General features: G+C 33.5%; 1 protein-coding gene across 2 annotated transcripts in view; it reads left to right on the forward strand.

Moving 5' to 3' along the window:
* Positions 1-26,803, forward strand: part of COL4A5 (collagen type IV alpha 5 chain) — a 196,142-nt gene that overhangs the window by 143,003 nt on the left and 26,336 nt on the right. For both annotated transcript variants that reach the window (XM_010992394.3, XM_064482925.1), the window contains exons 31-37: positions 4,534-4,701; positions 5,574-5,663; positions 6,212-6,361; positions 7,731-7,829; positions 9,193-9,282; positions 9,685-9,824; positions 23,928-24,054. In XM_010992394.3, coding sequence (XP_010990696.2) covers positions 4,534-4,701; positions 5,574-5,663; positions 6,212-6,361; positions 7,731-7,829; positions 9,193-9,282; positions 9,685-9,824; positions 23,928-24,054 — 864 coding nt within the window. The remainder of the gene's footprint in view (positions 1-4,533; positions 4,702-5,573; positions 5,664-6,211; positions 6,362-7,730; positions 7,830-9,192; positions 9,283-9,684; positions 9,825-23,927; positions 24,055-26,803) is intronic.

The following is a 26,803-nucleotide window of genomic DNA, read 5'->3' on the forward strand; positions in this document are numbered from 1 at the left end:
TAATCTAGGCAGGCATAGTAAGGGCCACGCTTGGGCCAACATTATGTTATTGTAAAGCACTGTAATAATTTATAATGTTACAACAAATATGAAACATTTAATCATTCCTTAATTCACATTTAGTATATCACATGACTTAAACACGATGTTCAGATGTATATACATTGTCTTTGAAACAACTGAATATATTTTCTGACCTTAAATGCCAAAAAGTATTTTGTTAGTTATGCTAAAAAATCTAGAAACACTGGTTAACAATGTATTAAAAAAGCCTGAAATGTAAAGGTTACTTTTTGCTTATGTCTGTTTTAAAGTTATTTTATGGCACATTGTACCTTTTTAAATGGCCCATAACATGTCACTACTGATTTAAAAATAAGAAAACTTACAGTGTTGCTTTGAACCAGCTTGTTAAAAAGTAGCTGCTTCAACATTCATGAGAAAACCATCTGTCCAGCTAGTGTGGCAAAGGGATGTTGAGAAAAAACAATTAATTTTTAGATATGGGAATTATAGCTTTGGCCTGCTGTTCCACAAAGGGGCTGAAATGAATTTATCATTTCTGTTGTGTTGTTATCTCTTTTATTTCCCAAAATTGCAGAAGGTTTTGGAAGCATTTTGAATTCTTAAATCACAACTGAGCAAGAATAGAAAGAGACCACTGTTAATACCAATCTGAGCAAGATAAAAATGCATTTATTTGTACTTTTATGCTTTTTCAAATTTAACTAATACTATACAATGTTTCATTTATATAATGTTCTCTCTCTTTCTAACTGATGGATATATAGCTAAATTTATAAAGTCTACATAGGATGGACAGGGGTAAAGTAATAGTGCTGAATTTAATCTCATCTCTTTTTTCTTTAAATATATACTTTGCCATAGAATTCGACATCTTAACTTGAATTTGGTTCAACAAGCAAATGAAGTTAACAGCAATTGGCATGAAAATGTATTGAATACATTCTTATTAATATAAAAATGTTCTCATATCACAATTTTTTTTACCATAGTACTGACCACATTTTATATTTGATAATAACAACATATACTCACTTTTAAAGTAAATTTTTATGTATGTCACTAAAGCAAAATATTATCTTAGCCCATTTCAAAAATACCATTTATGTTTATACATCTCAATAACCAGATGATCAGCAAGGCTACTACTAATATCTTGATACACCTGACTTATGGTGTGTAGTTGAAATTCTAACTACCAATTTTTTATAAGAAGAAGCTTATTTAATATACTTGCTGTGTTTCATTTTGCGATAGAAAACTTAATGCAAAGCGTTCTATGTTGTCACCTCTTCAGTGTGAAATGTTCACAGTTTGCTGTTTTTCTGCTATTATTTAATTAAGCTTTACTGTTTATCATTCCCTTTTCCAAAGCAAGCTGTACAGTTTAATGCATGCTTGTAAGTTAAAGACCTGTTGATTATCACTTCCTCATTTGACAGCAGGGAAATAAAAGTAAGAAATGCCAAGGTACAAGAAGCAAAATGCTTTTCATCCCATGCCTTAGTGACCCAGGCAGAAATGGAAGTTGTTGATTCTTGTTATTTGGTCTGGTCATTAGCTAGAAGATCACTGCTTCAGTGAATCTTTTAGAGGTCAGTTAAATATACTCAATTCCATGTCCAAAGATAAACTATAGCCTGAGCCAAATGTGCTGTTAACATTTGCCTGATCTCAGGAACATGTGCATGGCTGAATCAGCTCAAGCTTATCACCACTAATGTGAATCAAAGACATAAGGAATTAGTCATGTTATTTTCATAAATGAAGAAGAGTACATTGTAGTTTTCTAACTTTTTAGCTATTAAACCCTTGGGCAGGGTGTGTGTGTGTGTGTGTGTGTGTGTGTGTGTGTGTGTGTGTGTGTGTGTTAAGTTTTCACAGATAATGCATGTTTTTCAAATTTGAAATTTTCTGCTTTTTTCCATTAACTGGTTCCCTTTGGCTGCCAATAAATTTAAAGCACTTACACCTCTAATGCACTTAACCTCTATAGATATATCCATATAATTCCTGTTATTGTATAAGGAGATTCAGCAGAACTTTTGAATTTAGACTGCCTTTCTTCATCCTGGATCTATGCCGTGAAAAGTACAGCATAATCTCTGTTACTAGTACTACTAATAACAATGAAGAAAGAAATATTTGCCTAGTACCTGTAGGTTGCTTAATCATAGTTATCAACTAATAATTATTGAGTTATCTGCTCCTAAACCTGTTATAGTATAAACTCAAGATAATTATTAAATTCTAACTAACCTTTAAGAGTTTACATCCTGAAGTGATTATTCAAAGCAATATAAAGATCAGAGATAAACAAGAGTATAAAGCTGATCTCCATCAAAGAGTATTACTTTTTGTGAATGTAAATGTTTTATTGTATCTCTGTTGGCAAACACATTTCTTTACAGTATATGTTATATGAGCATCTAAGCAAATGCCTAAAATAAGTTTCTTTACTCATTACTAATATATGATAGTAGTGAATCAATATCTAATAACTTCTATTTGTAGACTTTTTTGTTCTAATCTTTACATGTTAGTTTTGTTTCCTAACCTAATGAATCTTTTTGCAACTTGCTTCTGCTTGGGTGGCTCATCTTGCTGCTGAACTGTAACTTCCTGCCTCTTGAACTTCAGGTCTCCCAGGTACTGTAGTTCTTTCTCAAAAGCCATATCTTTTTTCTTTTTTTAATATTGAGAATGTATTATACTTAGAGCAAATAGTAGAAGGAAATCATCCAAATAGAATCATCTTAAAAAATGCAAGAGATATTACATGAAAATAGTTCTGAGAAACTATAAATAGGATTTTTTCCTTTGTTTTATTATTTTTTGAGCTTTATTGAAGTATAACTGACAATTAGAATTGTAATATATTTCAAGGGTACACTGTGATGATGCTATACATATACATTGTGAAAGGATATCCACAATTGAGTTAACACATCCATCACCTCACATATTTATCTCTTTTTGTATGTGAAAACCCTTGAGTTCTACTCTAATAGCAAACCAATTATGTTATACAGTATTATCTATGATAATCACCATGTTATATGTTATATCCTGAAACTTTATTCATCTTTTTTTCCCCAAAAGCCACATCTTAAAGCTTTACACATGGAAAACAAATAAGATTTCTCCAGATTGAACTCTTTGGTTTCTTTTCATATGTTGTACAGCTGACCTCTTAGAGGATATTTCAAAGGACAAATTAGTTATCTTGAAAACTCAGCTATTAAAAAACTACTTGGACTGAATATAACAATAGGTAGTGATCCATATAGAGCTATAATAGTACTCATTATTAGGTATCTCATCATACTTCATAAATATAATAATATAAAATCTCTCTCCCCTTTTTATAGTATTTTACTATGAAATGACAGCATTGGAACCATCACTACTGTACCAACTAAATGGAATTCTCTAATCTTTAAAGTGAATTTTATCAGTTTAAGGACATGCTAATATATGCTATCAAACAAATCTTAAAATACCAGCATCTTGCTCTCTTATAAAAATAATAGCCTGTGAATCTTCAACAATAAAACTAGGTCTTATTGTTGAAGGGATGCTTAGAATAGTCACCTGTTTCATCCCTTAACTTCCAGTCAGTTAAAGTGTATCCCTATTTAACAAATGAGAACCAACAACATTGAGTGACTCACTAAGTCACGTAGCTGGTAAGTATTGGAGTGGGAACTTGCGCCATGTTTGTAATATAATTCTTTTCACTAAGCCTTCTTTTTTAACCACCTGATTTTTGGAGTATCGCAATCTTATAAAAATTTAATAAGGCTAAATATTTTTGCAATGTCATACTTTTTTCTATAAAATCCTGGCTGGATTATTGACAAACAAAAGTTAACAACAAAAGCTAATGGTAATATATTTTTAAAACAACATGTAAAACAAAGCAAAAATAAAGTCAAAAGGGCCCATGTAATTGACTTATTCAGTAATTACTCTTCTATGGATCATAGAAATATATCCCAGTAATTCATCATACCTTTTAGCAAATCCAAGTGGGGTCAATGGACTAATGTTGAATCACAAACTGTTTTTTATCACTCTGCATTGAAATTAGAAGAAATTGAGAGTAAGCAGTTAGAAACTTTTAAAGCAATTTCACAGTGTAATTTGTTAAATATAATAACCAAAAGGTAAGATTGTATTTTGTATGTCTTCAGTTTTTTATTTTAGTTTTCTAGTAATTTTTATTGTATTTTATAATAAAAAAAATAGTCCGTGATGGACCAGGGATTAAGAAAAGATTGGTCTTTCACCTGAAATAATTTCAGAAGCACTTTCTTAGAGAAATATGCTTAAAAATCCTAGCATTTTTATTGTTAGATTGTTTTGTGTACATGATGCCAAGAGTATCTCTAACTCACTGTTGGGTTTGTTATATATAATATTCTATCACTTGTTTGCTAGAAAAATAAACAGATTCATCTCTTAAAACTGCTTCAATACTTGTTAATAATGATTTGTATTAACTAGGCTTGCATGGAATACCAGGAGAGAAGGGGGATCCAGGGCCTCCTGGATTTGATGTTCCAGGACCTCCTGGTGAGAGAGGCAGTCCAGGGATCCCTGGAGCACCAGGTCCTATGGGACCTCCAGGACCACCGGGGCTCCCAGGAAAAGCAGGTGCCTCTGGCTTTCCAGGTAATTTGTTTCGTCTTTTCTGGTTTCGGATTCAGGAAATTAAAACTAGTATGACTGGTACATTATTCTCTTGTACTTTTCTGTATTGACACTATCCTTTAAGTAAAAAATGTCAAATGTCTTTGATTGCAAGAAACCCATTTTGCTATTTGCATTGTACTTTTTCTCTTTGAGAGTTCTGGTTATATATTTGTGTGTAACAAATGACCTCAAAATTTAAATCAACCTTTTTATTTTGCTCAAGAATTTAAGGGTCAGGAATTAGGGGATGGCTTTACAGGGTCGTTTATCTCTGATCCACATGGCACCAGCTGGAGTGGTTGTGGGTGAAGGATCTACTTCCAACATAGCACTTCTTTGACACCTGACTGTTCCTTGGCCTCTTCACATGGTATCTCATTATCCATAGTGCCTCTTCACATGGCTTTGGCTACTCACATTATGGTAGTGTCAGGGTAGTGGTTCTCCTTCCAGGGCAGCTGGCTTCCAAAAGAGAGAATCCCCCAAACCAAAAGTGAGTGTTCCAAGAGCCAAAGGTGGAGGCTGCAAGACTTCTTATGATCTAGCCTTGGGGATCATACAGTGTTACTTAGTCAAGGCTGAGGCATGGAGTCCTCCTGGATTCAAGGGGAGAAGACTACACAAGGCTTTGTGAACTGGGAAGTGTGGTTCATTTGGGGGTCATCTTTAGAGATTAACTACCACAGGGAAATAGGCAATAGTGGTCACTAAGGTTACAGTAGTTGGAAAGGGCTAAAACGTAGTGCCTTCCCTCCAACTCTCAATAGTTTTCCAGTTGACATCTTAAAATTTATCTTTTATCTTCCCAAGATCAAGGAAAGGTAAAAGTTACTTATTGATATTCTTCAAAGGTACCAAAGGTGAAATGGGTGTGATGGGACCTCCAGGACCACCAGGACCTTTGGGAATTCCTGGCAGGAGTGGTATTCCTGGTCTCAAAGGTAATATTCAGGGTTTGCTGGCAGATGCATGAAAGAGAGAAAATTAAATATTGCTTTATGTCAATACAAAATATTTTCATTTGACTGCTTTAAAATGAGCAACACTTGTACGGGAACCATACCAGAGTAAAGGTGAAATAAATAAATTAATTAATTAATTTTTAAAAATGAGCAACACTTACTTGTATTTTGTTTCTGTGCAACATGACATTTAAGTAGGTTCTGTTTTCAGCTTGGTGGCATGCTTAGTTTGAATACCATGAAACATGGTAAATGCTTAGCTCAAAATAACAAAATATTGGGATCAGATTTTGATTTTTTCCAGTTAATTATATTTGTCAAAGAATCCCAGAAGAAACAGTGATTATTATTTGAGTGTAAAAGTGTGTGTGAATTCAAGTTATTCGTAGAAAGTAAATATGGTGCACAAGTGTTTTTGATGGTCAGTGGCCTACCCAACTATGTAACATATGAATAATCTTTATACGCGTTAATCCTGGCTGGATGAATCTGATCTGCTGTGTCTTTCCCCCACATGTTGGTTTTAGGTGATGATGGTTTGCAGGGTCAACCAGGACTTCCTGGCCCTGCAGGAGAAAAAGGTAGTAAAGGAGAACCTGGCCTTCCAGGTCCTCCTGGACCAATGGATCCAGATCTGCTGGGCTCAAAGGGAGAGAAAGGGGACCCTGGCCTACCAGGTGAGTGAATGCATTATTTATAAATGAATTTCCCAGTATATGTGAAGTTTAATTTTTAATAGCATGAAAAGTGACTTGTAATCCAGGATTCACCAACAAGGGGCACATTTAATTCAGGTACATCAAGTTTTAGTAATTAATTTTCACTGATTTGTACTGTTTCACTGGTCAACTTCTCTTTGAGTAGTTTCTTTGTTGTTGTTTACCTGTCACAAACGATGAGATTTTAAAATAGTCACTTTCAGACCTTCCAGAAAGTAGTATAGGATGTGGTCAAGAGAAAAAGAATATATAGCCAGAATTATTTGGAAAACATTTCTGTGTTTGGGAAATTTGCTGGTCCTTTAAACTCTTTTCCCCTTGAAACCAGATGGGGATGAGTGGTACATAATTGCCCTATAGTGTCTTAATATCCATATCATACATGGCTTTTAAGTACAGTTCCTTGTTATTCTACCTTATATAGTCTATTAGACTATAAACAGTCAAGCTCAGTCCTGGGAGAAGTCACTGAAAGTAGGTCTAGGGAACAACTGTGTTGTAGTTATTTTATTAGAAACAAATAAGATATGAAATATAACATTGATTTTTAAAATAAAAAGTTCTTTTTTAAAAAAGAAGTATAACATATTCATAACAAAACTTCAGAAAATATGAATAAGCACAAATCAGCAAATAAAGCACTTAGAATCCAATCTATACAGAATAGCTTTTTAAACAACATAGAAATTTAAAACTAGCTATGTTTATTTGCAGATTGTAGTAAAGTTTGTGGCTCCCTTTGTGTTATAACCATTACTGTTGTAAGCCCATGTGTGCAGGTGTGTGTTTCCCTGTGAGCAGGACTTGGTGGGATTTCTCCTCAAAAAAAAAAAAGTTTTAAGACATTACTGCAGTTTTGAAAGGTCATGAAAGAGGCAAGGCCACCTATTTTTTTTTTATTATTGTTAAAATGAGATATCTTTCTTGACTTACTTCTTGCGAGGCTTCTCTTCTCTTTTCATTATGCCTTCTGCAAAATAGAGGCAGTAAAGTGTATTTGCCTCTAGTATAGGGTTATCAAAGATAGTTGTAGAATCTAAGAAATAGGTTGGAGATAATCTGCCCCAATTCCTTCATTTCACAGTGTAAGAAACTGAGACCCAAAAAGGAAAGTGACTTAATTATTGAGTGCTCTGAATTTCTTAATGGTAGCTAAATGGAAAGTGGGGGATTTCAGTGAGTAGAGTGCTATTGGTTCAGACTATATCAGAATATCACTGGTTCCTGTATTTCACTCATATTTCATTGGGTACCTTGCTTTGTCAAATTTATTTAATGGATTAATGATACCAGCCTAACTTGTCTTTCTTATACTCATCCTTGAAAGGTATTCCTGGAGTTTCAGGACCAAAAGGTTACCAGGGTTTGCCTGGTGACCCAGGGCAACCTGGCCTGAGTGGACAACCTGGATTACCAGGACCATCAGGTAAATATGATAGACTACGTGTAGCAGTTGGATGGCCAGTCCTGAACCCTGAAACAAAGTAATTATGCATTTATCATGTGTGATGGTATTTTAGATCTGGTCATGGCACAATGCTTGGGTAGCTGCTGAGACTGAGCTTTCCTTTAAGCAAAAATGTTGCCATTCAGGCCAAGTGTCAACAGACAAGATCTGTAGAATATTTTGCTTTGCTTAGTTTCTTCTTTTTGTGACAGCAGTGCGTACACAGAAACAAATTCATCCAAGTAAGGTGCTGTGTTTTATTTATATACATTGCAACATATGTAAATAAGACAGTTATAGGAGCCTAAAGAATTCAACTTTTTCAGTTCTTTGTCTTCAGACTAGTCAGTCATTAAACCATGTAAGACAAATGGCTGCCAATTCTGTTTTTAAAACTAAGGATGAAAATTCCACAACCTACCTTGGTAATCTGTTATAGGATTAATCACTCTTACAGTCAATATGGTTATTTTTCTTATTTCTAATAAAATTTTCTTGCTGCTTCTTAAGCCATTTTCTTTTAGTTGGGTCCCTAAGGAATAAAGAGCAGCTTGTCTCCATCTTAATAATAGCCCCTTAGATCAGTTATTCTGCTCTGGACTCTCTACTACATTACCTTGATGTAGTTGGAAAGAGAAATTCTCTCCTTTTCTATCCTTCACATATTCTGCATTATCTTCCCCAAGGTAGAAGTCAGTGTGAAAGAAAAAATACAAGAAAATAATATTTAAGGCAACGTTGTGGTCCTTGGAGAGTAACTAGGTGACACAACAGAGCTCAAACAGCTAAGCTCTGGGAAGAATGTGTAAACACAACAGCCATGACTAATAGGAGTGAATAATCCAGTATCTCTCGATCAACCCTTATCTGTCTCTGGCCTACTGTACTGAGGGTATATCCTGACAGATTACCACTTTTCTCTTCCTGGTCTTGCATTGTCAGGCTCTACATGGGAAAGCCACTTCTGAATCTTTTTAAAAGAGTCTCATTATATTGGATTTATCTATGATAAATATAGTAAGGTACACATACAACAAGTAAGACTTCAGGTGATTGAGATTGTTTTAGGGCAAGAAACAAGGTATCCTGTTGAAATTTTGCATTTTTAAAATAATTTTTATTAGGAGACCTCTGTTACCATGATTATATTGTAATGTGTTCCTAAGGAGATTTCTTAGGTAACTCTTGCCTGTTTTATGCTGATTTAGATCTGTGGAACTTAATATAGTAAGATCTGATCCATCCAATCCAATGCTTGCATTTTAATTACAACTCATTCCAGGAAACTAGGAAACCCCAATATTGCTGACTTGCCTTAATTTTACCAATTTGACTTTTCTAGGTCCCAAGGGTGACCCTGGTCTCCCTGGGAAGCCAGGACTTACAGGACCTCCTGGACTTAAAGGGAGCATAGGTGATATGGGTTTTCCAGGTGAGTGCTGAAAATCTCCCAAATATTTAGTTCCATTAATGGAAGATGGTTCACTATCTTTGTTACCAAGAAAGAGGCTAATGTTGATAAAATCAAATTGAGACAATATCTAAGGCAGTTATTGGGTAGAACTCTCTCATTGCACAAATATTTGAAGTGAGAATTAAAAGACAGAACTTTAGAAAGAATACACAGACTTATTTTTTTCTCCAGCTGTACCCTTTTTCACTTAAACTTCCTTAAAAAACAAGCTTTTATATAATCCTGGTTGTAAAGCTCATTATTATGTAAAATCAGAATTTGCAGAGTTCTTTGTAAAAATCTTTTTGCTTGCTTATATGCATCATATATATTCCACAAAGAATATTTTGTAAAATACTACATGTTACATGTTTTTAATAGGCCCCCAGGGTGCAAAAGGGTCTCCTGGACCTCCTGGAGTTCCTGGACAACCTGGCTCCCCGGGATTACCTGGACAAAAAGGAGGAAAAGGTGATCCTGGTATTTCAGGCATTGGTCTTCCAGGTCTTCCTGGCCCAAAGGTAATGCTACTCTAGGTATATGCCCGAGCAGATGAGATTTTTCTTTAATACTGTGCTCATTTCTAATTCGTCATTAAACAAACTATAGAATGACACGGTGTATTCTGGGCAAGAAATTGATTCCTTTTCTTTTATATTATAAGGAGATATGTTTTAGGGTTTGTAGCCAGTCCAAAAAAGGGGGAAAATCTTTCTGATTTCTTTATTTTCCCTCTGTCTTAACCTCTGAGTAAATTTCAGTAAACCAAAGGCATATTTCTACCTAGTTTTGCTATTCTTTTCCTTTTTGGTGATGGAGTTGTTCGTCTTTGTCCTAATATTTTTAACTAATTTGAAGAGATTTCTAAGCAAAGGAATTTATAAATTAATGAATGTGCAGCAGTATTCTTAACTGCGTATCTGAGGTACTTCTCTGAAAACAGTTTTACATATCCCTCTGTGCCCATAGTTAATGTGAAAACTTTGGTGGTGTTTCTCAAGCAACCAAATTTAGAACTTGTTTTAGAATCATTGAACTCACGAATATTTGACAACTGCTGAACTCCATGTAAAAGGTAATAATTCATATTGATTTGTTGAAGTATTTTATAACTAGCAGAGATGCATCCATTGTCTATTATGTATGTTGCAAATATTCTCTCCCAGTGAATTGTTTGTCTTATAGCATTGTTTAATCATTGAGTCACAACACAAACCCTTTGAGAGTATTAGAAAAGGAATTGTGTTGCTCAACTTCTGTGGAATTAGTGAAAATTTCTAATGAGATAAGAATTTAGTGAATAATATTTTAAGGATAATTTCTCTTTAATAGTATACGAAAAGACTATAGTTTGATTGCCCAATCAACTTATTGTAAGAAGTAATCAAGAGAAGTTTCTGCATATTATTTGCAGATTGACAGTGTAAAGTTTATTGAAATGAATCTTGATTTTTCTATTCTATTTCAATTTTATCAGTAAGACATGAATACATATTTTATTGAAAATAATAACACAGACATATCAAGGGTAAAAGTGAAAATCTCCTTTAAAACATGTGTTATTTATTCCATTCCCTTCCCCATAGAGATCCACTTTTAATAGTTGGTGTGTAAATTTGAATCCCTCATGTATTTTTTCTCTCTCTCTTTCTCTCTTTATATCTATCTGTCTATCTACTGTTTATCTATCTCTCTGTATATGTGTATATACACACACAGAATTTTGAGTTTTCTATACATTGTGCACATGTAGTCATAGAATATATCTGCTCTGGACCTAGCAGTCATAACTTAGTAAATTTTAGCAAACTTTCTTTATTAGCCTATAAATATATGCCTCATTCTTTTTTACTTTCATAGTATTTTTTGTGTGGGTTAACCATAAATAATTTAACCTATTATGAATACTGAAGTTGTTTTTGTAATTTCATGATTACAAACATATGTTGCACTGAGTATTCTTATCTGTATCTTACATACATATCGTAAGATTATTTGGTAAATGTTGCCATAGAATAAATTCTGAGTAGAGTTGCTGGAACCCACCATATATATGCCTTCTTTCTCTCTCTCGCTCGCTCTTTTTTTTTCTTTTCTTTCTTTTTTTTTTTTTTGTGGGGGTAGGTAATTAGGTTTTTTTGTTTATTTGTAGAGGAGGTACTGGGGATTGAACCCAGGACCTTGTGCATGCTAGGCATGCTCTCTACCACTGTGAGCTATTCTCTCCCCCACCCTATATGGCTTCTTAATATTGATAGTTACTGGCAAATTTTCCTAATTAAATAGCTCTACTCCCTGATACTCTCTTGATCAGTAAAATAAATTTTCTAGTTTTTCCTCATTTTATGAATATTGGGTATTATCAATCTTTCTAATTTTTTCAACCTAAGGATAAAAAATAGTGTATCATTGTTTAAATTTGAATTTTCCTGATTCAAAGTAAAGATATTATATGTATGTCTCTGCAAATTGTCTGTTCATACTCTTTGCCTCGTTTGTTAAGGGATTTGTTTATATCTTTCCAATTGATTTGTAGAAATACATTATAAACAGTGAAGCTGCATCTACTGTGTCTTATATATGTTGCAAACAGTTTCGCCAAGTCTGTTGTTTGTCTTGTGACAGTGTTTACTGTGCATTTCATCACGTAGAAGTTTAACATTTTGACAAAAGTGAATGTTGTACTCATTCATTCATCCATTTATTCAAAAAATATCTATTCAGTATGTACAATGTGCCAGGTACTATTTTAGGTGCTGGAAATAGAGCATGAACAAAACAAATTCACTGCCTGCATGGAGCTTACAGCTAGTCAATGAACAAAATAAACAAAATAAATAAGTTTATAGTATGTTAGAAGGTATAGCAAAGTAAAGCAAGGCTTGGGGGTAAGAATTGTTGAGAATTGTTACATTTTGAAATAGGCTAGTAATGAAAAGCTTCTCTGATAACAGTTGATCACGTGGCCTCAGGCAGTGATTCAGAGACCCCAAGGTGGGACTCTGACATATTTGAGAAACATAAATGAGGCTAGTATGGATTAAGCCAAGTATTGAGGTGAAACTGAGTAGGAGAAGAGATCAGATTGGTAATGGCAGATGGATTATCTAGGGCCTTGTAGATCACAGTAAGAACTTTTACTCTTGAGTGAAATGAGGAGTGACTGGAAGGAGTGACATGATTATACTTTAATTAAAAAAAAAAAAAAACCACAGCTCTCATTTGGAAATAGACCATAAAGGAATAATGGTGAAAATAGTAAGACCAGTTATGGCACTACTTAAATAATACAGACTTAGATGCCTTAGATCAGGGTGGTGGCAGTGTAAGTGATAAGAAACTGTCAGAATCTGAATATATTTTCCAGGTCAGGTCAGCGAGATTTGCCTATGGAATATGAGAGAAGGAGATGTCAAAGGAGACTCTAAAAGTTTTTATCCTGAGCAACTGCAAGAATGGAGTTGCAATATACTGAGATAGGGAAGATGTTGGGGAGAAGCAGATATGACAGAAAAGATCAGGAGCATAGTTTTCTGATTGTTATGAAGATCTGTGTATCCTAAGATTATGAAAAGAGTCCTTGTATTTTATTCCAGTACTTTCATGATTTTGTTCTTTATATTTACATCTTTAATCCATCTGACTTTTTCTGTATGTTATGTGAGGTGACAAACTATATTTTTTCCAAGTAAATTATCCAAATAACCCAAATCCATTTGTTATAAGCCTCATTTTTACTCATTGATTTGAAATTCCATTTTTTTAATTTTCTAAATTTCTTCATACATATTTTTTTCTAGACTGAGTGAATTTTAACATTCATATAATGGAACCATAATAACTCATCTCTGAAATGGTGATGAATAGCAGCAGAAAAACATGTTTCAATTGGGCAATGTCCACAGTATATTCACCTCTTGAAGCAAGAAGCTAACTTTTAGTTTGTCTATGCAGCCTACAAGAATATTTCAATAAACAAATTCCACACAAAATTTGGACACTTGCAGAGCTGATAAAACCAGGAAATCATGTATTTGAAGTATCCTGTTGTTTCTTTGAGATGGTATTATTTTATCTTAAAATGGTGATATATTTTAAAAATAAGATTTGTATCTCTCAGTTCTAGTAGGCACAGGCAGTCCTTGCTTTGCACAGTTCTGATATGCATAAATTTGTTACCACAATTTAGTGAAATAACATCAGTCCACTACAACATGGTTCAAACATAAGTTACCATGATATATTAGCTCTTCAGTTCATAAGCCGCTGTGTTAATAACTGCTGTGCATCATGATCAGTGAACAATCATTTCACTTCTATCAAATTCTGTTAGTGATTAGTCGCTGTGAATCTGTTGTTCCCGTCATGCTTTGACAGCAAAGCATGTAGTTGTGTTGCCTCTGTCTCTTATTGATAAACTAACTCGAAATTTAACAAAAATAGATAATCAAAAGAGAAAATTGACCAACGATGATGAAAGTTCAGTTTTAAAAAAATGAAAGATGTTAACACTGGAAACGAAATTTTAAATCTAATGTAAATGGAGTTAGAGACAAAATAGTCAACTCTAGGAATGTTGACAGTGCCACAATTTGAGAGACTTTAGATGTTCAGCCAAGAAAGCTAGTGAAGGCAAAATGATCAACATATGACTTTATACATGTATAACTGATATGAAGAGGGATTTTAGTGTTTTGAGAAAAACTTTTAAAGGTCATGGAATAATCATATTTTTCCCATTGATGTTGAAGCTCCCTTTACATGGTTTCATCTTGCATTTTCATTTTTATAGTCCCATACTACTATGCAAGATGAGGAGTGCCTGCCTATAATTATAAAGGAAGAGTAGAATAAAAGTTTCAGGAAATATAATAGTATGATTGGGGGATGTCATACATGGAAAAAAAATTGTATAATTAACGAGTTGTTAAGAAATAAGGATAGTGGTAAAAGGTCAGATGGTAGTTTGGTTTACAAACGACACAATTTATGAGAGAGTGTCCTTGTTAGTCAAAAAGCATAATTAATATGGTACATTGACAACTCTGGACAGGGAATCAATAGGCAGAAGTTTGAGTCCTGAGTCTGTCTACATGACCTTGTAATTCACTTAATTCTTTTGTATCTTCATCAGTAAATAAAAAGAATTATCCCACCTATTGTACAGAGTTGTTTTGAGGCTTCAATTGGATTAAAAGAACACTTTGTAAATTATAAAGCACTCTATATATAGTATGTGTCTTTGAGAGCTGGACTAGATGGTATCTAAGATTTCTATAACTCTTAAATTTGATGACTGCAGAACTGTATGAATCTGTAACATTCTTTTAATGTGGCATAATTGATCTTTCTTAAAATCTAATCATACTACGATTCAAAACAATCCCTACCATAATTCCAGATTACTTTTTTGCTGAAATTGACAAGCAGAAAATCTTAAAAGAAAACGTGATATATCTTCATGACCTTGGGTTAGGTTAATAATTACTTAGATATGACACCAAAAGCACAAACAACCAAAGGAAAAATACTGAACTACATTAATATTTTGTGCTGCAAATAATAGCTTCAAGACAGTGAAAAGACAGCGCATGGGAAGGGAGAAAATATTTGCAAATTATATATCAGAAAAGAGATTCATATTCAGAATATATTAATAAGCTCTTAAAATTCAATAAGAAACCAAATAAACCAACTTTTAAATGAGCAGAATCCATTGGGCCTGACAGACCTACACAGATCATTCCATCCTACAACAGCAGAGTATCCATTTTTTCAAGTGCACAAGAAACATTCTTCAGAACATATCATATGTTAGGCCACAAAATAAGTCTTAATAAATTTTAAAATACTGGAACCATACAAAGTATTTATTCCAATTACAATAGAATGTAAACTAGAAATCAACAGCAGAAGAAAAACTGGAAAATTCACAATTATGTACAAATTAAAGAAGATAATCTTAAACAACCAGTGGGACAAAAATGAGATCACAAAAGAAATTAGAAAATATCTAGAGACCAGCAAAAAGAAAACACAACATACAGAATCTTATAGGATCCAACAAAAGCAATGCTAAGAAGGAAATTTATAATGTAAATGCTTACATTGAAGAAGAAAGATCCTAAATCAGCAATTTAACTTTACACCTTCAGAAACTAGAAAAGGAACAAAATCAACCCAGAGGTGGCAGAAGGGAGAAAATAATAAAGATTAAAACATATACATACAATAGAGAATAAAAACAATAGAGAAAATCAATAAAACCAAGAGTTGGTTCTTTGAAAAGATGAACAAAATTGAAAAACCTTTAGCTAGGTTGGCCAAAAGAAAGGGAGAAGACTCAAATAGCTAAAATATGAAATAAAGGAGGAGGCATTACCACCACTTTTACAAAAATAAGGATTATGAGAGTACTATGAACAAGTGTACCAACAAATTGGATAACTTTGAAATGGACAAATTCCTAGATACACACAATACAGAGTCATAAAGAATAGATTTTCTGAATAGACCTATAGCTACTAAGGAGACTGTATAATAAAAGTAACATAAAGACCTCCCAACAAGCAAAAGCCCAGGACCAGATGCCTTCACTGCTGAATTCTTCAACACATTTCAAAAGAATTGATACCAATCATTGTCAAGTGCTTCCAAAAAATTGAAGATGAGGGAACACCAGCATTACCCTGGTTACCATTACCAGCATTACCCTGATTCCAGTGACAGGCAAAGATTGTAAGATTAGAAAACTATAGACCAATATCTGTTATGCATATTGATGTAAAAGTTCTTAACAAAATAGTCGTACACCACGATCAAGTGAGATTTATTCCTGGAATTCAAAGGTGGTTTAACATACAAAAATCGCTATTGTATACATCACAGTAACAGAATGAAAGGAAAAACCCACATGATTGTCACAATTTAAGCAGAAAAAGCATTTGAAAAAATTCAACACCATTTCATGATTAAAAAAAAAAAAACTCAACAAGCTAGTAATAGAAGGACACTACCTGAACATAATAAAGTCCATATGTGAAAAGCCCACAACTAATATTATACTGAGTGGTAAAAAGCAGTCTTTTCCCTAAGATCAGGAGAAAACAAAGATGTACATTCTGGCCACTTTTATTAAACCCAGTACTGGAAATGCTAGCCAGAGGAATTATACAAGAAAAAGAAATAAAATGCATCAAAATCAGAATGGAGAAAGTAAAATTACCTCTGTTCATAGGTGACATAGTCATGTATGTAGAAAACTGTAGCGATTCCACATAAAAATCTAATTAGCTAAAAACCAATAAACAAATTTGGCAAAGTTGCAAGATAAAAAATCAACATACCAGAATCAGTTGGTTTTTGTACACTAACAGTGAATAATCCTAAAAGAAAATTAATAAGACATTTCCATTTACAATAGTATCAAAAAGAATAAAATACTTAGGAATAAATCAAACCAAGATGAAAGACTTATACACTAAAAACTATAAAACACTGCTGAAGTAATTAAAAAGACAAATAAATGGAAAGATATCTTATGTTCATGGATCAGAAGACTTAATGTTGTTGAGATGTTCATACCCAAAATGATCTACAGATTCAAGACAGGTTCTATCAAAATTCTAATTGGATTTTTTTCAGATATAAAAAAAAAATGTATCCTAAAATTCACATGGAACCTCAAGGGATCCCAAATAGTCAAGAAAAAAAAAAACCTTTTGTTTTTTTTTTTGAAAAAGAAGAACAAAGCTGGGGCATCACAATTTTTTCTTCCAAACTATATTACAAAGATATAACAATTAAAACAGTGTGGTGCTGTCCTAAAGCTAGATAAATAAACCAAAAGAAAAGAGAGCCCAGAAATGAATCCCTATAAATATGGTCAAATAATGTTTGACAAGTGTGCCAAGACCGCTCAGTGGGAAAAGTACAGTGTCTTCAACAAATGATGTTTGGGAAACTGGATGCCCACATGCAAAATAATGGAGTTAGACCCTTTTCTTACACCATATATAAAAATTAACTCAAAATGGATTAAAGATGTAAATAAAAGACCTGAAAACTAAAAAACTCTTAGAAGAAAACATGAGGGGAAACCTTCATGACATTAGATTTGGCAGTGATTTCTTGGATATGATAGCAAAAACACAGACAACAAAAGAACGTATAGAGAAATTGAACTACATAAAAAGTGAAATTTTCTGTGCATCCAGTGATACTATCAACAGAGTGAGAAAACAAACCAAGGAATAGGAGAAAATATTTGCAAGTCATATCTGATAAGGGATTAATATCTGGAATATATAAGAACTCCTACAATTCAACAACAAAAAAACCTTACAACACAATTCAGTGATAGGCAAAGGGCTTGGGTTAGACCTGTCTTCAAGGAAGACACAGATCTTTCTCAACTTAGGATAGGGTTATGTCCTGACAAACCCATCATAAGTTGAAAATAATGTAAGTCAAAAATGCATTTAATACACCTAACCTAACAAATATCATAGCTTAGCCTAAACTACCTTAAACATGCTCAGAACACTATATTGGGCGAAATCATCTAACACAAAGCCTATTTTATAATAAAGTGTTGAATATCTCATGTAATCTATTGAATACTATACTGTAAGTGGAAAACAGAATGGTTGAATATAGAATAGTGGTTAAGTGTGTTGGTTGTTTACCCTCATGATCCCATGGCTGACTGAGAGCTGCATAGACTACTGCTGCCCAGCACCACAAGAGAGTATTATACTGCATGTAGCTAGCCTAGGAAAAGATCAAAATTCAAAATGTGAAGCATAGTTTCCACTGAATGTGTTTTGCTTTTGCACTATCATGAGGTTAAACCATGATATGTCAGGGACTGTGTGTATACAGATGGTCAACATGCACATGAACCGACACTCAACATCACTAATCATTAGGGAAATGCAAATCAAAACCACAGTGAAATTTGATGAACAAATGGGTGCTATTCTTTTCCTCACATTTAATTTTGAACACATGTAATTTTGTGTCACATAGTTACTAGCACTACACCTACTATTTTATTGCCACTTTGGGCTACATTGTCTGATGTTTGAAACAATTTGCTATCATTATTCCTTCATTTGGTGGTGAAGGATACCATAAACTTTGTTCCTATTTTTCTCTAAATTTTTCACCTTAGATGTACTCACTGAATCCCATGTATTGCTTTTTGGCATGCTCAGGCAACTTTGAGCCATTTTTTACCAGTTTGCCCCTGTTAGCTTAAAATTTCACTACCTAGGAGAGCTAAGTAGCATGCAGACTTAAAGATCTTATTTTATACTCCCTTTTCTATATCATTTAGTAAAATGTTAAGTAGGAGTATCTCTGCATCCACTCTTTAATTTCCCTACTGTTAATGTTTCCCAGCTAAAGAAGAACCTATGTATGGCTTGGTTCATGGTGTCTTTAACCTTCAAATATAAATTGAACTGTAAAAAAAAAGATTATTATGTGGGAACCACAACTTCCAACTGATTGGGCTACTGTTGTATTATTCTTCTTGCCATAAAGTAGGGTGTGGTTTTACCCTTTCTCACCAAATATTTTAAACTCATTGTTCTGGTTTTTTCCCCCCATTGGCAATACTTCTGCTGCTTTACAATGGAACATAATAACACATAGTATCAGCTTTTTCACCAGCTTTTTGTCTTCCAGTCTGTATAGTGAGGCAAGCCTGATATTTTATTTTGTGTCTTAGGTTATATCATGGAATGGAAGCAAAGATGCTGTTACTAAGAGACAGTAGAGAATGACTATGATCCAAATACTCTTGGATTATCAATTTGAATTTTAACAGTAAAAAAAGAGATAAAATTGACTCCTATTTCTACATGAACTGCCTGTTATACAACACAGTGACCTTGAAAGAAGACCTATTTTCATCACTGTTAAAAAGCATTCAAGTCTTAACAGTGTTACTATATTTGTTAGGTAGTTTCATAATGTTAAATTTGACTCATTAGGGATGATGTATTCCGTTTTCAGAGTTATAGTAAAGTTCCCAAAAAAGAGTCTAGAACCAGACAGCTTCACTGGTGAGTTCTACCCAACATTTAAAGAAGAATTAATACCAATCCTTCTCACACTTTTCTAAAAAATAGAAGACAAAGGAATACTTCCAAATTCATTTTACAAGGCCAGTATTAAACCCAGATACCAAAACCAGACAAGGATGCCACAAGAAAACAAGATTACAGGCCATTATCATGATAAACATAGGTGCAAAAGTCCTCAATAATATATTAGCAAACCAAACTCAGCGATACATTAAACAGATTATGTATCATGATCAAGGGGAATTTATTCTAGAGGTGCAAGGATGGTTCAATATCTGCAGATCAAACAATATGATCCACCATATTAACAGAATGAAGGATAAAAATCATACGGTCATCACAATAGATGGAACATACCTCAAGATAATAAAAACCGTATATGGCAAACCCACAGCTAACATCACACTTAATGGTGAAAAGCTGAAAGCTTTTCCTCTAAGATTTGGAACAAGCAGGGATGCCCACCCTCACCACTTTTATTCAACATAGCATTGGCAGTCCTAGCCAGATCAAAAAAATAAAAATAAAAAGCAATCAAATAGGAAAAGAAGAAGTAAAACTGTCACTATTTGCAAATGACATATATATTAAAAAACCCTAAAGAGCACACAAAAAAGCTGTTAGAACTAATAAACAAATCCAGTCAGTTTGTAGGATGCCAAATCAATATTTAAAAAAATCTGTTGTTTTTCTATACACTAATAATGAACTAGCAGAAAGAAAATTTAAGGAAACAATTTCATTTACAATTGCATCAAAAAGATTAAAACACCTGGGAATAAATTAACAAAAGAAGTACACTGTACACTGGGAACCCGTACACTGAAAACTGTAATACACCAATGAAAAAAATTGAAGAAGACGCAAGCAAAAGGAAATATTTTCCATACTCATCAATTGGAAGAATTAATATTGCTTAAATGTCCATACTATGCAGAGCAATCTACAGATTTGATGCAGTTCCTATAAAATTCCAATGTCATTTTTTCACAAAATAGAACATACAATCCTAAAAGTTGTATGGAACCATAAAAGACCACAAATAGCCAAAGCAATAGAAAGAAGAACAAAGCTGGAGCCATTACACTCCATGATTTCAAACTATAATACAAAGCTATAGTAATCAAATCAAAATGTTATGGTATTGGCATAAAAACAGACACATAGATCAAGGAAAAGAATAGACATCCCAGAAATAAATCTAAGTAAGTATAGTCAATTTATGACAAAGAAGCCAAAAATATACAGTGGGAGAAGGGACAGTATCTTCAATAAGTAGTGTTGGGAAAATTGGACAGCCACATGCAAAAGAATGAAACTAGACCACTGTCTTACACCATATACAAAAATCAACTCAAAATGGGTCAAAGATTTGAGCATAAGACCTGAGACTATAAAACTCCTAGAAGAAAACACAGGTGATAAGCTCTTTGACATTGGTCTTGGCAGTGGGTTTTTTAATTGGACACCAAAGCAAAGGCAAAAAAAGCAAAAATAAATGAGTGGGACTACATCAAACTAAAATGCTTCTGCAGAGCAAAGGTAACCAACAAAATGAAAAACAACCTACTGAATGGGAGAAAATATTTGCAAATCATATATCTGATTGGGGTTAATATCTATAATATATAAAGAACTCATACAACTCAATAGTAAAACAAAGAAAAAACCCATGAAATCCAATTTTAAAATGAGCAGAGAATGAATATACATTTTCCCCAGAAAGACATACAAATGGCCAACGGGTACATGAAATGGTGCTCAACATCGCTAGTCATCAGGGAAACGCAAATCAAAATCATAATGAGATATTGCATCACACCTGTTAGAATGGCTGTTATCCAAAAGACAATAACAAGTATTGGCAAAGATGTGGAGAAAGGGAACCCTTACACACTGATGGTGGGAATGTAAATTGGTGCAGCCACTATGGAGAACAGTATCCAGGTTCCTCCAAAAATTAAAAATTGAACTACCATATGATCCAACGATTCCCATTTCTGGGTATTTATCCAAAGAAAATGAAAACACTAACTTGAAAAGATATTTGCACTCCCATGTTTGTTGCAGCATTATTTTCAATTGCCAAGATAAGGAAGCAACCAAAGTGTCCATCAATGCATGTATGGATAAAGAATGAAAATATATACATACATACACACACACACACACACACACACATATATACATATATACTTATATACATACAATGAAATATCGCTCAGTCATAAAAAAGAATGAAATCTTGCCATTTGTGACAATATAGATGGACCTTGGGAGCATTAATGCTAAGTGAAACAAGTCCAACAGAGAAAGATAAATACCATATGATCTCATTTATTTGTGGAATCTAAAAATAAACAAAATAAAAACAAAAAACAAAGACCAAGCTTGTGGGTACAGAGAACAGATTGGTTTTTGCTGGAAGCAGGAGTGGGGCATGGGGTGAAATGGGAAGGGGGTTAAAAAGTACAAACTTCTAGTAATACAATAAGTAAATCAGGGGATGTAATATATAGCATGGTGACTATAGTTAATAATACTGTATTGTATATTGAAAATTGCTTAAAACTTTTCATCACAAGAACAAAAAGTGTTACAGCTATGTATGGTGATGCATGTTAACTAGAATTACTGTGGTGATCATTTCACAGTATATACAAATACTGTATCATTATTTTGTACACCTGAAGCTGGTATAATGTTATATGTCAATTATATCTAAGTTTAAAAAAATAATTATATCAAAGCTAGACATTAGAATAAACATAGATATTTGTGGTTTAAGCGTATTCAAGTCACGTCCAGCTTTTGCTAAAAATGTAAATAGACTAGACTTTTCCTTTCTCAGAGTGATTTACAGGATTCTTGGCCAATTTGTTGATTTTCTGAGTACTATCTTTTTCATTTCATCTTGCTTACCTTTTTTGAAGCCCATTGTTTTTTCTGCAAGTATATGAGTAATAAAAGCTTAACTGAAACTTGAACTAGCAAATTTTAGTGCTTTTCATAAGGCCTAGTAAAATATATACACTTTTTTTTACTTTCTTTTTATAAGTTACTTGGTTTGAAGAAGGAAGGCCACAGGGTGGTAAGAAGAACTGTATTAGGGAACAAGTGCTGGTTGAAATTATAGATTGGAATTATTTGTAGAATTTAACATACTTTATTATGAATAATCAGAAATTTGTCAACTGCCTTTCAGATTTACCATGTTCAGAATATTGAAATTGTCTTCTTGTTTTCCAATTTTGATATATAAATGTCATTGATTCATGAATAACAAGAATTACGATAGTTTATTCAAGTCTTTTCTGTGTAAATACCTAAGATGAAACTGGTTCAGTCCAAAATCTAATTGTATACCTATTATGTGTATAAAAATGTGCTAGATGTTTGATTTATAAAGGTTCAGACAAAAATATATATATTCCCAGCCTAAGAGTCTTGGTTTTTTTTAATGGGATGTAAGGAGAAAAATCATTAGGTTAAGAAGTTTTTCCTGCAATGCAGTAACTCTTGAGTCACAAATAGATGATCTTATTCACCTAGACAACCATAAGCACTAAATGAACAAGGAAGTAAGTATTTAGTAGGTGATGCTGAGCACTGACACTTTGTTGGAGAGGTCACTGTCGTCATGGGCAGAGCAGTGAACACTGGTAGACTTAGAGTTATGGCATATGTTCTCATTGTTATTGGGAAAATTTTGGTTTAATTGTGAAAGTGGGTATGAATTCTGCTAAGGCTCCACTAGAAGAAAACAATGCAAGTGTTCATTGAGCAAAAATGGTTATATATTCATTGTCTCTGACCCCAAAGAAGTTTTCAGTGTAGAGTCAAGACATGCATATGTGCAACCATTATAGAGATGATGGAATAAGAACCTACCCTAAATGTTTAGGGTTAATTCTCTTTGTCCTGGAATTCTTCATGGAGGAAATGGGATTTGAGATGTCTCCTGAAGAACTGATAGACTTCTTCATGTTAAGATGAAATTTACCTTTTACAATAAAACGTGCTGTAGTTATTGTTTGGCATACTTATTGGAAGTAATGAATTCCGTTGTAGCATACTAGGGATGATATTCACAGGTTCTGAAATCAAACTGTCTGGACCTCAATCCAGATTTCACCACTTATTAGCTGCAAACTGTAAAATGGGGCTAATAATGGTATCTTTCTTATAGAGTTGTTAAGGATTAATGAGAATAATAATCTGCATATCATGCGAATAGTTCTGGAGTCTGACAAACCTTAGTTCAAATCCCAGTTTTGCTACTTAGTAGAAACCTTAGGCACTTGAGTTCTCCAAGATTCAGTTTTCTCATTTATAAATGGAGATGATAAAGCCTAACTCAAAGAGCTGTTGTGATGATTAAATGAAGCAATTTATGTAAAGCACTTAGCAGAGTGCCTGACATATAGTAAAAGCTCTATAAATATTATGTTGTTATACAATCTAAGTCATGTAGAGACTTCAGTTTTATCTTGTTATTCATGTTTTTTATCTTGTTATTCATGTTTTTAGGGTGAACCTGGTCTGCCCGGATACCCAGGGAACCCTGGTATCAAAGGTTCTATGGGAGATCCTGGTTTGCCTGGATTACCAGGGGCTCCTGGAGCAAAAGGACAACCAGGCCTTCCTGGATTTCCTGGTAATATTACTTTTCTTAAATGCTTCATTCTCTCCTTCCTTATCTATTCTAACCCATGCCACCGAGCAACTTCTTATTTGACAGACTTCTGTTCTATTTCTCAATCAGATACTGACCAGTAACATAATTTTGAAATAGTTCTTTAACCATTTTTTTACCCAAATTTATTTCTATATTCAGTGAGAATGAGTATTGCCACCTCAGCAGCACAATATCCTGTGGTCAGAGACACTGTTTGGTGGAGCATTTTTTAATCTTTGACTGCTAGGCACAAGTCACTGAAGAGGCATTACTATTTTTGTAGGTGATAATGTACACTGCCAAGCCCTAACCTGATGCTGATTCTCTAGGAATGTTGTACTCTGGCACACAGTGGGTGGCTGTTGGTAGAACAATTGTACAGTTCATTCAAATGACAAGGAGTGAGTCATGCAAGCAAAGAGACTTTGCACTATAGTCAAGTAGGTAGCCTGAACTCGATTGTTATAGTAATTGCTCTATTTATACTTGTATTTATTTATTTTGATTTATTTTTTGGATTGCACAGTGGTATGTATGAAGTGGGCCTTTGGTTATCTTTTCCTTAACGTTTTTATTGAAGTATAACATAGATACAGTAAAATATACAAGATATTGATGAGTTTTTACCGATGTATGTATATATATATCCATGTACCCATCAAGCATATCAAGATATAAAACAGTTATCTTACCCCATAAAGTTTGCCCATGGCCCTTCACAGTGAATGAATCCCCCCTTCTCCAGGTATCCACTACTATAACTTCTATCACCATCAATTAATTTTACCTGTTCTTGAAATTCATATAAATGGAATCATACAGTATATGTCCTTGTGTCTTTTAGTCATTACTATGTATGTAAGATTAATTTATCCTGTCAGCAGTTTCTTTTTCATCATTGCTCTATAATATTCCATTGAAGAAATACACTGTAATCAATTACCCCTTCTCCTCTTGATGGACTTTTGAGTTATTTTCAGTTTGGGACAATTAAGGAAAAAAGATGCTAATAACGTTCTTTGACAAGTCTTTTGGGGGACATATGTACTCATTTCTCTTATACAAAAACTTAATAGTAGAATTACTGAGTCATAGGGTAGCTATACATTTGACTTTAGTAAATGGTGCCAATTTTCCACAGTCGTTTTATAAATTATGGTCCCAACTGCAATGTGTGTATGTCCATGGGTGGGTGCTGGTGGCTTGCCGTAACCATGTAGTATAGTACTTTGTGGCATGAAATATCTAGTTGCCCATATCTTCACCTCTCTTGGTGTTGTCAGTCTTTTTAATTTTAGCACTTCTGGTGGGTTACATAGTGGTAACTCAATGAAGTTTTAATTTACATTTTATTAATGAATGACATTAAACACTTTTTCATATACTTATTGGCCATTTGGATAGCGTCTTTTTGAAGTGCCTGCACCAAGTTTTTCTGCACTTATTCAATGAGTTGTTTGCCTTTTTTCTTATTGATTCAGAGAGGTTCTTTATATATTTTGAATATGAGTCCTTTGTCAGATACGTGTATTACAGATAGATTCTTTCTGTCTCATATTTGCCTTTCACTCTCTTAGTGCTGTCATGTGATGACCAAAGTTGTTAATTTTAATAAAGTTCAATTCCTTACTCTTCTTTCATAGTTAGTGCCTTTTGTGTCCTATTGAGGAAATATTTGATTGAAGTTTATGGAAATATTCTGTTTTTTCTGTAAGTTTTAATGTTTAAGCTTTTGTATTTAGGTTTATGATATGTCTCGAATAAAAATAGTTCCATGGTGTGATGTAGAGGTCAAGGTTCTTTTTTTTCATAGAGATGTCCAATTGCTCCACACTCTGTTTTTTTCTTTTAAAGAAACTGAGTTCCTCTTTTCTTCTGCTCATCGAAAGACAGCATTAAGAAAATGAATAGGAAAGCCACCAACTAGGACAAAATACTTGCTAAACATATATCTGACAAATGACTGATATCTGGAATATATAAAGAACTTCTACAACTCAATAATAACAAGATACACAATCCATTTTTTAAGTGGGGGAAAACTTGGAACAGGCTTTTCAAAAAAGAAGATACATGGATGCCCAATAAGTACATGCAAAGGTGATCGATATCATAGCTGTCAGGGAAATGCAAATTTAAACTATGGTGAAGTAATACCAGAATGACTGTTATTATAACAACTGGAATCACCATATGTTGTACAAGGATCTGGAAGAACTGGAATTCCCAAATATTGTTTGTCTGTCTGTTTGTTTGTTTTATAAAACACAACATATTCCTACTCTGTGACTCAGCAGTTCCATTCCTATCTAAGTATTCACCCAAGATAAATTGACTTATGTCCACAAAAATACCAGTGCAGAAATATCCATCGCAGCATTACTCATAATGGTTAAGTAGACCAGGTTTCCATAAATAGAATAGGTATTCATAATAGCTGAAACATAACAACAACCCAAATGTCAAACAATAAATGAATGGATTTTGAAAAATTTGATATATCCGTACAATGGAATCGTACCAATTCTACCAGTGTATAATATGGTGGCAATTTTTATTATGAATATATGTAATGTCAGCCTCTGGATAAATCAATTTAAAACTTAAAATTATTCTTAAAATATCCAGCAAACACCAGCATCTTTTGGGGTTTTCTTTCTATTCTTCACCATTTTTATGCTAACACTCTTAATTATAAATTTGAATTATAGGTCTCAAAGCAATGCAG

This window comes from Camelus dromedarius, chromosome X, assembly GCF_036321535.1.
Source record: "Camelus dromedarius isolate mCamDro1 chromosome X, mCamDro1.pat, whole genome shotgun sequence".
Taxonomy (NCBI): Eukaryota; Metazoa; Chordata; class Mammalia; order Artiodactyla; family Camelidae; genus Camelus; species Camelus dromedarius.